Source organism: Cebus imitator, unplaced genomic scaffold, assembly GCF_001604975.1.
Source record: "Cebus imitator isolate Cc_AM_T3 unplaced genomic scaffold, Cebus_imitator-1.0 Scaffold537, whole genome shotgun sequence".
NCBI lineage: Eukaryota > Metazoa > Chordata > Mammalia > Primates > Cebidae > Cebus > Cebus imitator.
Window position 1 is genome coordinate 1,086,473 of NW_016107852.1, and position 14,574 is coordinate 1,101,046.

General features: G+C 40.3%; 1 protein-coding gene across 1 annotated transcript in view; it reads left to right on the forward strand.

Annotated features, from left to right (window-relative positions):
• SCARB2 (scavenger receptor class B member 2) overlaps window positions 1–14,574 on the forward strand; it is a 56,310-nt gene extending 41,736 nt beyond the window's left edge. Inside the window, exons 7-12 of the mRNA XM_017514788.2 lie at window positions 472–641; window positions 3,278–3,396; window positions 4,740–4,813; window positions 6,405–6,456; window positions 9,902–10,060; window positions 11,557–14,574. Coding sequence (XP_017370277.1) covers window positions 472–641; window positions 3,278–3,396; window positions 4,740–4,813; window positions 6,405–6,456; window positions 9,902–10,060; window positions 11,557–11,595 — 613 coding nt within the window. The 3' untranslated portion in view covers window positions 11,596–14,574. The remainder of the gene's footprint in view (window positions 1–471; window positions 642–3,277; window positions 3,397–4,739; window positions 4,814–6,404; window positions 6,457–9,901; window positions 10,061–11,556) is intronic.

Sequence of the window (14,574 nt, forward strand, 5' to 3'; positions counted from 1 at the left end):
TCTAATAAAATAACTGTCCAGTGTGACACTTTTCAAGTGCCTAAGACCCTACCAGGCCACGGCCATTGCTGCCTGTTCTGCCTTAGCTTTGGCCCTGCCGTGCTCTGGCTTCCCTGGCTTTGCCGGTGGCCTGTCCACACTGGCATGTGTCCATGCCAATCTAGAGGCCTCTTCTTTCTTGTTTATGTGAGTCTCCATTCTAAATGTTATCATCTTAGTTTTCTACCACATATTGTTTTTTCTTGTTTGGATATCACCACCATGGCTACCTCTTAAACACCTTTCACCACAATTCATCTTCTGCTTTATTACACATTGAGTTGACAGAGTGCCTTCCATTCTTTTCTACTTGATGTATGAGCTTCTGGCCATTTGTACCCGAGAACTGTTGCTAACTTGCAGATCTGGGGCATATCTGCAAGTTACACTGACTGGAGTCCACATTCACTTTTTATTCTTACTTCCGAACAGGTCAGTGTATATTACTTTCAGTGACTATGAGAGTGTACAGGGACTGCCTGCCTTTCGGTATAGAGTTCCTGCAGAAATATTAGCCAATACCTCAGACAATGCCGGCTTCTGTATACCTGAGGGAAACTGCCTGGGCTCAGGAGTTCTGAATGTCAGCATCTGCAAGAATGGTAAGAACTCAGAGGGGATTGATATGGGTGTCAAGAATGCAGAAGGATTGGAGTCCAACAAAGAATATGTAACTGGACACAGTGACGCACACCTATAGTCCCAGCTACTAAGGATGCTGAGGTGGGATGATCATTTGAGCCCAGGAGTTCTCACGTCCAGCCTGAGCAACATAGTGAGACCCCTGTCTCTAAAAAACAAAACAAACAAAAAAGAATATGTTGTCAGCCCAATAGATGTTTCATAATGTGGCTATTGAATGGTAAAAAAAATTATTGGCTTTTCTGTGATGCTTTTTATTTCTAGAATGCTGTGTTGTGCTTTTTTCTGGGCAACGGTTTAGAAGTCTTTATAGTAATTATAGCTTATGTTTACTAAGCACCTGATGTATGCCAGTCACTGTCCTAAGTGCTTTACATATTTACATGTAGTTAATGCATGCAAAACATTAACTGATTTCATGTTCAAAACAATGCTAAGGCTGGGCATGGTGGCTCATGCCTGTATTCTTAGCACTTTGAGAGGCTAAGGTGGGAAGATTAGTTGAGGCCAGGGGTTCAAGATCAGCCTGGGCAACATAGCAAGAACCTGTCTCTACAAGAAAATGTAGATATATTTTTTCTTTTTTTTTCTTGAGACGGAGTTTCACTCTTGTTGCCCAGGCTGGAGTGCAATGGCACAATCTTGGCTTGGTGCATTCTCGGCTCACCGCAACCTATGCCTCCTGGGTTCAAACAATTCTCCTGCCTCAGCCTCCTGAGTAGCTGGGATTCGAGGCATGTGCCACCATGCCTGGCTAATTTTTGTATTTTTCTCCATGTTGGTCAGGCTGGTCTCGAACTCCCGATCTCAGGTGATCCGCCTGCCTCGGCCTCCCAAAGTGCTGAGATTACAAGCATGAGCCACTGCACCTGACCTTTTCTTGCAGTTTTTATTAAATTCTGTTTCCCTAAGAAGCTGATGCCAGAATCAACAGAAATATTCTACTTTGCACATTTAAACTTCTTGCAACAATCCTTTTCTGCTTCCCTCTTATGTATTGCCAAATTTGGACTGAAGTGAAACCCTCCAGGATTAACCTCCAGTGTTTTGAATTCTCCAGCGAAACATTTTGGATAGTGGGATGAGTGAGTGTTCTGGAGTGAGGCAGATCTGGGTTTGAGTCCTATTCTATTTGTTGGCAAATTGGCCAAAGTTTATTAAGGAGTGTTCCAGACTTCTTAATAAAATAGAGGTGGTTATAACTTCTTGAGGTTGTGTGAGAGTTAGAGATAAAGTATGTAAAACACTCAAGACAGCAGCCCTTATTAAGCCCTCAAGAGATTTAAAACATACATTTTCAAGGTCATTATAGGTCACAAGAAGGAAGTCATGGCTTTGTGGAACTATTAAGCAGTAAACAGCAAAATGCATGTGCATGTCAGAGATGTGTGATGTGTTCCTTGAGCCATGGACTGGTGGATGCGTAAGCAAATTTAAATAACTTGCCAATAAGCTCCTTTCTCCAAAAATATAAATCTGGCAGCAATTATTGAGTCCCTCTCTTCTTTTCAATAGGCAGATCTAGAAGAGGTTTCCCTTGGTGCCTTGTTTCCCTATTTGGTCCTATGTATATAAAACACATTAAATTTACGAGCACTTATTTGGCTCTTAAAATGAACAAAAAAGAAAAAAACCCAGAATCTTTGTGATCTGGTTAGAGGCAGGGTGTATAGCACAACCAGGCTGACTCTTAAAAAATTTATATATGGACTGCCCCTCTTACCCGGCCGGCCAGTGCGCCGGCCTCCCTTCCCTTTAAAAAAAATTTAAAAAAAAAATTATATATGGCCAGGCGTGGTGGCTCAAGCCTGTAATCTCAGCACTTTGGGAGGTGAAGGCAGGCAGATCACTTGAGGTCAGGAGTTCAAGACCAGCCTGACCAAAATGGTGAAACCCTGTCTCTACTAAAGATACAAAAAAATGACCCGGGTATGGTGGCTTGTGTCAGTAGTTCCAGCTACTTGGGAGGCTGAGGCAGGAGAATCACTTGAACCTGGGACGCAGAGGTTGCAGTGAGCCGAGATCGTGCCTATCTTTGGTAAAAAAACAAAATAAAACCATGACAATTTGTTTTTTAATTAACAAAAAAAGAAAGACAAAAAACCAGTCCACTCACTGATAGAGAATTGTAGTTGAAACTAATGCTTTGAGGTGCAATACTTCTCAGTCACTTAGTATTCTGCCTTCATAACCTGATGGCTAGCTGTCCCTGGGTAAATATGGTAACTTCTGTGAACCTCATTTTCTTCAAATGCAAAGAGAGGCTAATAGTTCTAACTTCCTTGGGCTGTTGGGAGCATTAATTAAAGTAATGTATATGGAGCACTTATTCTTTAAGTTTAGTAAATGTTTGTTGAAGAATAAATAATTTAGCTTTATATAATGTGGAATAAAAAATATTGGGGTAAATGAGATGTCAGAAAATGAAGTATAAATCCTGAAGCAGGAGGTACAGAATGATGTTTTAGCCTTCCCAAGTTAACTTATATGTAGCTTTTTTGTTTTGCTTTAGGATCCAGGCTGTGGCCAGGAACTTTTATATGCATCTTAGATTTTAAGAACAGCATCATTCATTTCTATTTTCCTTCAAATGCAGGTGCACCCATCATTATGTCTTTCCCACACTTTTACCAAGCAGATGAGAGGTTTGTTTCTGCCATAGAAGGCATGCACCCAAATAAGGAAGACCATGAGACATTTGTGGATATCAATCCTGTGAGTACATACTTCCTCCTCGTGAAAGAGCATATGTTTTATTCTGTCTACACAGTGTTCGCCAGTGTAGTCCTGAGCACTCTTTAAAAATGTCCTTACTTTCATATGCTTCCATAGCCCTGTAATTAGAAGGCTGAATTCTGTGGATGAAATAGCGGAAATACGAGCAAAGCTGCCTTTAACAAAAAGCAACAGTGAAAACTCAGTTACCGGAAACTACTGAGATTGGACCCATGTAACCCGGTCAATCTTCTGTTGCTAGCCTTGGACCTCAACATATATTTATTTCTCCCTTTGGGACACAGATCAGTAAGGTTAAAGATGTCCCTTTGCTTCCTCACTGCCAGGAATATTTTGGTTGAAATATGAATACATATATTAACCTCAGTCACTTTTGGCAAACTTCTTTCTACAGGTTATTTGAGAGTTTATTATATTACTAATTGTAAAGGTATCAAGATATACATAGAGGAGAAATACATACATATATGTGTGTATATATATAATACACATTTAATCCTGTATTCATAAAGGAGAAAAACAAAAACCATGCTAACCGTATCTTCATTTTTGGAATTTGAACATTATGGACTAGTAAGAAAAAGCAAGAACATTCTTTTAGCACAGTATTTTATGGGAACTTCACACTCTTAGCTACATACATTGCATTTATATCTGAGGAACCAGTGATCTCATGCTCTGGTGAGTAACATTGTGTGTGGTTTTCTCCCTTTTCTCTCTTAACCATCAACTGATCAGTCCCCTTGGATCAGCCAGACTGTTAGCAGTGCTTGTCACCAAGGGATGAGTGCAGTCTCATAACCTTAGTGCAGAGATGGAGCTGCCATAAGGAAGACAAATGCTGCAGCTGTGCCCCACGGTGGTGTTAGGTGGGCCCTATACTTGGATGCCACTTTCTGGCAGTGACCACCACCCTCTTCTTAGCTCAAATGGACAACTGCCTGGAAATCCAAACCTGACAGGGTATCTTTTGGGTCTCCTTCCTGTTGGAGTCCTTCTAGGGCTGTGCTATTCAGAGCGGCAGTATCCTTGGAGCTTGTTAGAAATAACCAGTCTACAGAATCAGAGCCTGCATTTTAACAGGATGCCCAAGGACCCACATCCATATTCATGTCTGAGACACATTGGTCTACCAGCCACCTAATACAACCAATGGTTCTCATGCTGTTCTGGGGATCACTTTTACTTGGTTCTGCTCTGTTTGTCACATATGGTAATGATGGCCTTGTTTATCAGGCCTACACAGAAATGGTGCTCTATTGAAAAAATTGTTTGCAGTTTAAGAAATCCTAATGTTTTCTTTTCACTTCTCTGCTTTGCAGTTGACTGGAATAATCCTAAAAGCAGCCAAGAGGTTCCAAATCAACATTTATGTCAAAAAATCAGATGACTTTGTGTAAGTTCTGCTTCTTTCTGTGAAGGAACAGCAGTTTTTCTCCATTGCCCTTCTGATTGGGTTGATGTCAGGAGTAGTACAGCCTGCTTCATCTGAGTCTGCTCGCCCCTGCCCTTCAGGGATGGGGCATGATCAGCATTTTCATGGGTGCCTTGGTCTTGGAATTTACTTGTTTTATTTAATCACACACTTAGAGAGTGCTTCCCATGGATCAGGTATTGTTCTCAGCACCTTATATAGATTCACGTATAACCTTGTATTATCTGCATTTTACAGATGAGGAAACAGAAGCAGAGCATTTAGGTAACTTGCTAGAGACCACACAGCCTTACTATCTAGTCAACTTTTATTCACTCCACTAAGCCTTTCCCTCACTCACCTTGACTATCTTGGTGTATTAGGCTGTTCTTGTATTGCTATAAAGAAATATCTGAGACTAGTTAATTTATAAAGAGATTAAACTGTCTCACAGTTCTGTAGGCTGTACAGGAAGCATGGTGCTGGCATCTGCTCAGTTTCTAGGGTTGCCTCAGGGAGTTTTTACTCTTGACAAAAGGTGAAGCAGGAGCAGGCACATCACATGGGGTGAGCAGGAGCAAGAGAGAGAAGAGAGGAGGTTCCACACACTTTAAAATACCAGATCTCATGAGAACGCACTATCACAGGACAGCATCAAGGGAATGGTGCTAAACCATTCTTGAGAAATCGACCCCCATGATCAAATCACTGCCCACCAAGCCCCACCTGCAACACTGGGGATTGCATTTCACCCTGAGATTTGGGGAATGAGTATCCAAACTATATCACTCAGAGACTTGAGACAGTCTCTTCCTCTTCCTCTTCCTCTCTCTCTCTTCCTGCTGCTCCCACTTGGGGCCAGCCATAGCTCTCATTTGTATAGTTAAAGTCTCTTGAGTCTAGCCTCACCTCCCCATGCAACTTAATTTGGATTCCAAAGTATAATCTCCTGCTCAGACTTTTCAATGAAAATTTTTTAGATATGAGAAAATTATGATAATGTTGAATGAAATAAACAGGATGCAAAACTATGCATAATATATTTATCTATTTCTCTATCAAACTTGGCTTGTCTCCCCCACTGAATTTGCCAGATTTAATACCAGGTGTCATGGCACTTTCTAAGAAGTAGATGTGGTTTACCAAAATGCATTTTGTCATCTGTATATGTATTTCTTAGGCAGTATAATTTAGTAGTTAAGAGCTAGAACCTTAGAATCCAAGTAGAATTACATTTCTGGCTCCACCACTTACCTGTGGTGATCTTAGGCAAATTATGTAGCCTTTCTGAGTCATAATTTTCTTGTCTGTAAACCTGACTACTGTAGGAATTGAGTGAGACAATATCCCGAAAACACCCAGCACAGAGCTTGCACATGGTGTGTGCTCAGTTGGCTGTTGTTGCAAGGACAGTACTTCAGTGGCCTAGTTACAGAACACTCTGTAAGAAATCAGTAAATTCTGGGTAATTTAAGAAATAAATATACTGGAATCTTCATATTGACACATGTGTCCAGGAAAGTGTACCATCGTGATGAGGATGTCTCTGAAATCTCATCCTTTGTCTTTGTAGTGAAACAGGAGACATTAGAACCATGGTTTTCCCGGTGATGTACCTCAATGAGGTAAGTCCTGAGATGGAGGGAGCCATGGGTGTTTTCAGACTCAGAAAACATCCGTTATGATGTCTACTATTGTAGTTATGCATAAGTTAAGATATGACAGAAGGGCAAAAGATTTTTAAAACCTGTTATTCCTCAGAAAATTTCACTTAAATGTTCACATGAATCTGCCTGTGTCTGAGAGTTGATTTGGAGAAATGATGAAAGAAATTCTCCTTCTCAAGAACACTATTTGGGCAAAACTCCCTTCTGGGTAGTTGCTCAGGTAAGAAACAAAAACAGAGGTAAATGAGCCATTGGCAGACATGTTGAAGCAGGATAATAGTTCACACTCAGATAGATGCCTGCTAGACCTTTGTCTCCTCCTTCTTTGCAGCCATGCTGGCTTAACACACCTGTGATGAATTCTTTTCTGAATCACATATCACGTTTACTGTAGTTATATCTCCTCAGTTTCTCCTGCTTCCACCCAGTTGAGGAAAAAAAAAATGCAGGTTTTTTTCTTCAATAAATTCTTGATTGGCAGACTTCTAGTTTTTAATATTTTCCTGTTTCCTAAAAATACTTGCTATTTGTAGAATATTGAATAACAGAGACTAACAAGAAAAAGAAAAACTAAAATCACTATTCACAAAATCTGTGTCAGCCTGATAATACTGTTTTTAATTTATTTTATTTTACTCAATGTGTTGTACAGTCTTTTCCAATAACAACTTTAAAAGGTAATCTAATGTTTTACATTTTATAAAATATGTGCTCTTTATAGAACTCTTAGAAATTTTTTTTAAAAATTGATTTATAAAGTAAATTATTGATGAGTCCCTCTTTCTCAGAGGCAGGTGCAGTTGACATCTTCAGATGTGATCTTCAGATGTCAACTCCTGATATTTTTCTGGTCTTGATATCGCATAGTTGAAATCATACTATAGATACAATTTTATTTGGCATTATATTGGTATTCACATTTACAAACTTTTTTTTTTTTTTTGAGACAGAGTTTCGCTCTTGTTACCCAGGCTGGAGTGCAATGGCGCGATCTCGGCTCACCGCAACCTCCGCCTCCTGGGTTCAGGCAATTCTCCTGCCTCAGCCTCCTGAGTAGCTGGGATTACAGGCACGCGCCACCATGCCCAGCTAATTTTTTGTAGTTTTAGTAGAGATGGGGTTTCACCATGTTGACCAGGATGGTCTCGATCTCTTGACCTTGTGATCCACCCGCCTCGGCCTCCCAAAGTGCTGGGATTACAGGCTTGAGCCACCGCGCCCGGCCCATTTACAAACTTTTAAAGGTTCGTGACTACAGTTCTAAGATGAGGTTTTTATTGTTTTATAGGAAAAATTCAGGCAGTGTTTACCAATTTATAGGACCTCTTTGCAATTGCTCCTGGATCATCCCTGTTCCTGTTTGCGGGCAGGGGCACGAAAGTAGGTCTTTTTGAAAATGCAGAAGGGCCCTTTCCTGCCAACTTCTGTTCAGTAGTGGCATATTTGAAGTCCCTCCACTCCCAACTTTTGCCTTGCTTTTTTGTGAAAGACTAAAAGTCCAGGTGTGTGGAGTGGAACCTTGTATTTTTGCTGCCTCCTAGGAAGAGCTTGATTATTCTCTTCTCTAGAAAAATAAAAGATTAGACCTGAAAGTGACCTTGGAGACTATTGCCGCACCACCTTTTTACTGAGGTGGGAACGCTGGGAGCCTTAGCCAATTACCAGAAATAACCAGTCTACTGAATCAGAGCCTGCATTTTAACAGGATGCCCAAGGACCCACATCCATATTCATGTCTGACACACATTGGTCTACCAGCCACCTAATACAACCAATGGTTCTCATACTGTTCTGGGGATCACTTTTACTTGGTTCTACTCTGCTTGTCACATGTGGTAATGGTCCCCTTGTTTATCAGGCCTACACAGAAATGGTGCTCTATTGAAAAAAACTGTTGTAGAACCCAGCCCATTGACTCAGTTCAGTGAAAAAAAAATCCTTTCTTTTTATTTTTTTATTTTTTATTTTTTGAGACAGGGTCTCACTCTGTCACCCTTTATAGTGGTGCAATTTCGGCTCACTGCAGCCTCAACTTCCTGGGCTCAGGTGGTCCTCCCACCTCTGCCTTCCAAGTAGCTGGAATGATAGCTGTGTGCTACCATGCCTGGCTAATTTTTTTTTCTGAGATGGAATCTCGCTCTCTCACCCAGGCTCGAGTGCAGTGGCCCAATCTTGGCACACAGCAACATCTGCCTCCCAGGTTCAAGTGATTCTCATGCCTCAGCCTCTCCAGTAGCTGGGACTACAGGCGCCTGCCACCATACCTGGCTGATTTTTGTATTTTTAGCGAGATGGGGTTTCACCATGTTGACCTGGCTGGTCTCGAACTCCCAACCTCAGGTGATCTGCCCGCCTCGGCCTCCCAAAGTGCTGGGATTACAGGCATGAGCCACCATGTCCAGCCCATTAATTTTTGTCTTTTTTGTAGAGAGGTGTTTTCACCACATTGCTCAGGCTGGTCTCAAACTCTTGAGCTCAAGCAATCCACCTGCCTTGTCCTCCCAAAGTGCTGGGATTCCAGGCGTGTGCAACCATGCCAGGCCTCCAATGCAAAGTAAGCCTAAACTAGGCCAGAATTGTTGCTCATAATTTCTATGGAATTGAGCTCTTCAGATACCACGTTCATTGCACTAGGTGGTAATTCCTCTGCTCTGCATACACTAAGTGTTATTCTAGCACATTTTCTACTTATCAACAGTCTCTGGAATTCTGGTTAGCCCACAACTTCACTGAGCACTTTCTATAGAGGGCTGTGGTCCTGATTACTATGTATGTAACCAAGAAAGAAATTATATTTTCCATATACCATTTTTGCAGTGTTTCATTTATTTATTCATTTAATCAGCCAGGATTAATCAAACACCTACTGTGTGCTGGGTTCTATACCCAGTGTGGAGGTGACTGAGGTTAGGTCTTGCCTTTAGGGACCTCACAGTCATTGTGAGACAAACAGAGTTAAAATGTAGAGTGCAAGGACAATGAGTAAGGACAATGATGAAGGTAGAGTGAGATGGAAACTCAGGGAAGAGGCCTTTGACTAGGTCTGAGGTGGCCAGCAAAAACTTTTGGAAGGAAGTGATACTGAGCTGGATTTTTAAGGATGAATTGGCATTACCTGATATAAAACAAAAGATGATACTGTCTCAATATTTCTGAACACATTTTACCTCCTTTTTCCAATCTATTTTAAGAGTAAAAAAATGTCTTCAGAGACAAGATATTAATGAACAAATGCCCCTTCTGATTAATCTGACTTATAAATGGATTTTCAGTATATTTGGCTTGCTAACAGGAGGAAGTTCCCAATTTGTATTAAATGATTTGAAGGAAAGATACAGCAAAAAAGGTTACACACTGGATGTTTAAATAGTATCAAGGAAATACTATTTTCTTGCCTCTCCAGAGTGTTCTCATTGATAAAGAGACTGCGAGTCGACTGAAGTCTGTGATCAACACTACTTTGATTATCACCAACATACCCTACATCATCATGGCACTGGGTGTGTTCTTTGGTTTGGTCTTTACCTGGCTTGCGTGCAAAGGACAGGGATCCATGGATGAGGTGAGAACTGGCTGAAGGAACTTCTTCCTTATTTGATAACTTTACTTGAGGAATTCAGCTGTACTTCATTGGAGGGCTGTCAGCTGGCTTATTAGGATGAATTCTGGGATTTTATACTGTGCATAGTGATTTCATGGTTATTTTACTGTTCGACCAAATGGGAAGCAAAGGAAGTGTGTCAAAGAAGGTGGAGGGATAGAATATACCATCTAGTATTTGGGGAATAGAATCTTTTTGGATGTATACCCTGAGAGTTAACTTTATGTCTTTGAAAACAATAACCTGAAAGAAAAGGAAGAATATGTAAGTTACGCATCTGATCTTTGGTGTCAGACTGCCTAAGTCCAAATCCCAGTTCTGCCACTTAACAGCTATATGACCCGGGAAACTGTGCTTCAGTTTTTCTTCATCTGTAAAATGGGATAATAAAAGCCTCCCTTAGGAGTTTTTCATGAGGATTGGATGATATAGTAGACATAAAGGACTTGGCCCAGTGTTAGCATATAGTAAGAGCTCAGTAAAGGTTTAATTATTATTACATATGATAAAACAGTTCCAAAATTTTAGAGCAAGGCAGCCAGGACCCTGCTTAGAAAGAATCCCTGATGTATCCAAAGATACCTATGATTTAGGTTCCACTGTATTAACAAATACAGTGGAATGTGGGCATAGTTACTTTCCTGGCAGGCTAGGATAAAGGGTTGGGTTGGTCTCTCCAAGTGACCAGCAGCCTGAAAACCTCCCATAAGCCTTTTCTGTAGAATCTGAAAACCTCCCATAAGCCTTTTCTGTAGAAGCCCTGCTTAAATTTTCTGCAGCTTCCTTTTTTTTTGCAACACAGCCTTTTTTTCCTCCAGTTTCCTCAACTAAGTGTCCAAGGCAAATGTGAAGTAGAAAATAAATAGGTGAAACCATCTGAGTAAAATTAGCTGGATTTCCCTGACTTCCATATTCTTCCATTATTTCTCTTATCCCATGCCAGTCACTTCAGCCTGAATTAGCTGTGAGGCAAACTATTTTGCCATTTCTATGTGTGGATCTTCCAGTCTGACTTTGTGCAGTCACTGAAATTGTCTTAGGCACAAATGAAACCTCATGGAAATGTTGATTACTGCTCCTCCAATTAACCTTCCTCATATATTCAACAAGCAAGCAATTATTGAGCACTACTGTCTCTGAGACACTATTCCCTATTAGGTTTCAAACCAGTAAGAAAGCAAATTCAATAGAGTCTGATAAGTTTTATAATCCAGATCAACACAGAGAAGCACACTGTTCTGGTATTTGAGAGTGGGAGTGGTCAGAGAACCTCCTGAAAAGGTTGGGGCTGAATCTTAACAAGAAGCAGCCCAAGAAGGGAGGTGAGTGGGATGAGCCACCTTCTTATAGGTCTCTCCTCCTTCCATGTCCCCACTCCTCACCCAAACTTCTCACACTGGGGAGAAGTTTCTGACATGAAACACCTAACTTCCTTTCTTCTCTCTTCTGTGTCTCAGGGAACAGCAGATGAAAGAGCACCCCTCATTCGAACGTAAACATCGCCTGTGCTTGGTGAAGGAACCGTGTGAGCTGTCCTGACCTGGACCATGGCAAGGGGAAACCCTCCACCTCCTTGCAGGCTTGTTGCCTGTTGAAAGGATGGAAAAGACACAGCGCTGGCAAGTGATAGGAACATTCTGGCCAGAGGTTAAAGAGCAGGCTGACATGGCTCAACATTAAGCTTTATAAAATCATGTGGGCTCTGAAATTGTTTTTTTATGTGTCTAGCAAGTATTTAATAAGCCCTTGTATAGTAATTCTTTTGTTGTTGGTTGCTGTTAGCTCCAGAATTTTGTGACCACTGTTGTGGATAAAATGTCTCTGCATCACATGTTAATGCTACTTGGTCTAACTTTATTCAGTGTGCTTCATTCACCAAACTTTGTGCTCAAAATCCATATATACCATTTTATGTTGTATTCCTCCATTTCACTTGCAAAACAGAAGTCAATTAAGAGTTCGGGACCCAGGGTAAAATGGTAGCCAATATATCATTCAAATGCATCTGATTTCTAAAACATTACATGTTACATTTTATGCTAATCTTCATTTCATAATTCCTCCAGGAAAACTCAGTCTTCCAACTACAATAAAATACTGGGTAGAATCAAATGGGAAAGGGGTTGGGTGGGGTGATACCAGTGAGTTGATAGTGACAAGCTCCTAAGGATTTTTAACATGTACTTTTGTGAATGAAGAGAATGCATAAATAATGTTGGTGAGGATAAGTACAGATATTTCATGTATAGTAGAACTAAATGCTAGTTATGATGCTTGTGGATAGTTGTTATTTTTTTAGTCAAAATGATTGTGATGTGAAAAGATGCTTCTGAGAGAATGTAATGAGTAACTGATTTTTCTTCCTGAGTCACCCTTGCCAAATATGATACTGTATTAATTAATCTACTTTTGAGTGATTATTTGTAAAATTATGAATATGGGAAATCCATCTATCTGCAGCCTAAGTTACACATAAGTTTCAGAGAGTCTGATTAGACTCAAGAGACATTTCTTCTGGAAAAGCTTTCTTCTTGGTACTTTTGAAATTCTTTTTACAAGTTATTTCCTCAGATTCAGTTCCTTCCAGTGCTTTGTAGCTCACTGTCACTCACCGAATACAGAAACATGTGCCCTACACTTCCTGTGACAATCATTTTGCTGACAGAATGATGGATGTTTAAAATACCGCACAAAGTACTTTAAAGAAAGGTGTGTTGGGACCAGAAGCAGAGCTACCACTTTTCAAAGGACTTCTTGGTTTCAGCATAACTTAAGTCAGGGGATCAGGAGCCATCATATGTCACAGTGTTCAGAATTGAAGCATATTTAAGGGCATTTTCTCTGATTCTCTAAGTTCACCATTTATTTTCAATTGAGAAGCCTTCGTTTAGCTGACAAAGTGCTTATTGAATTTCTTAACAACTGAGCCATTCAAAGGGATTTCTTTTTGTTTAAAATTGGATTTCAATGTAAGCAAATGAAAAATATAGATTTTATTTCCATAGCTTTTTAATCTCTGTATTGAGGTAATAAATCACTTTACTGACAATGTTTCCTTTTTCTACACTAAAGCAACATGTGATATATTTCCCCTTTTGAAGAGGCAGTTCATCAAACTTAGCTTTTCTAAAGAATCAAGTTAGAACCTTTAGATACTCCAACTCACCAAAATGTAAAAAACTAACAAAAATATTTGGTCTTCAATAAGGCTAAATATCTAGATGTTTAGAATTTATCAGTATTTAACTAGATAATTGGGCATGTCTTATTTATGCATGTACTTATCCATAGTAATAAAATTGACAAGCTAGTGCATACTTATTGGTTCAGTCCTATTATCAGGATATAATCATCTATGAGGAGGATATTTTAAATACTGTAAATGATAACAGTTAATGATAAACACATTTAGACTAAGTCACACACTGGCAGGGAGACCAAAAACATATTACTTCCATACTTGTGTCATGATGCTTTTTTTTTTGAGACAGAGTCTTGCCCTGTCGCCAGGCTGGAGTGCAGTGGCACAATCTCAGCTCACTAAAACCTCCACTCCCAGGTTCAAGCGATTCTCCTGCCTCAGCCTCCCAAGTAGCTAGGACAATAGGCACATGCCACCACACCCAGCTAATTTTTGTATTTTTAGTAGAGACAGGGTTTCACCATGTTGGCCAGGATTGTCTCAATATCCTGACCTCGTGATCCAACCACCGTGGCCTCCCAAAGTGCTGGGATTATAGGCGTGAGCCACAGTGCTTGGCCTGTGTCATGATTCTTAAGAGTTACTTGGTATAAATCACATTTGATACTATCCTTCTGAAAAGTCTGAGACGGACCTACAAACTACAGTCAAAATTACAGATTAAGAGGAATGAATGCACCTATTCGGTTTTAAAGTTGAAAATAAATTATTTCTCATGTTCATTCTCTCGTGGCCGTTATCCTAGAAAGACCCCCAAAGGCTTTGGGATTGTAAGCACTGTCATGATCACAGAATGCAAGCTTCTGGTACCATGATCCTCAACTTGGAGAGGAAAAAACCAAGACAGAGTGCTTAACTCACTTCTCTCAGGGAAAATTAGGAGTTGAGCACAGGACAGGAAATGGGCTTTGCCACTTTTAGCTCCAGGCTTTTCCAACTAGACTTATTTCCTCATGTTCTAGAAAGATCACTAATGGTCAAGTGGAACAAGCACTACACCAGTAACCCCTATTGGGGTTTTTACTTAAGGGAGGCTAATTTTTCATTTAAATCGCTCAAGATATGAGTCCTGCAAAAGGTAGTCCGCATCATTGGCCCCTCTGGGCATTATCACTAGAGTAAATTGCTTGTGCCTGTTAACAAGAATACTGACCAGAATGCTCTTCATGTAGTTATACAGTTGGTTCATTTCATGCAGTTCTTGACATGTTTATTTCTACCCTTAATGCAATGAAATGTTTCATTAATAAAAAGAAAACCACTTTATATAAAA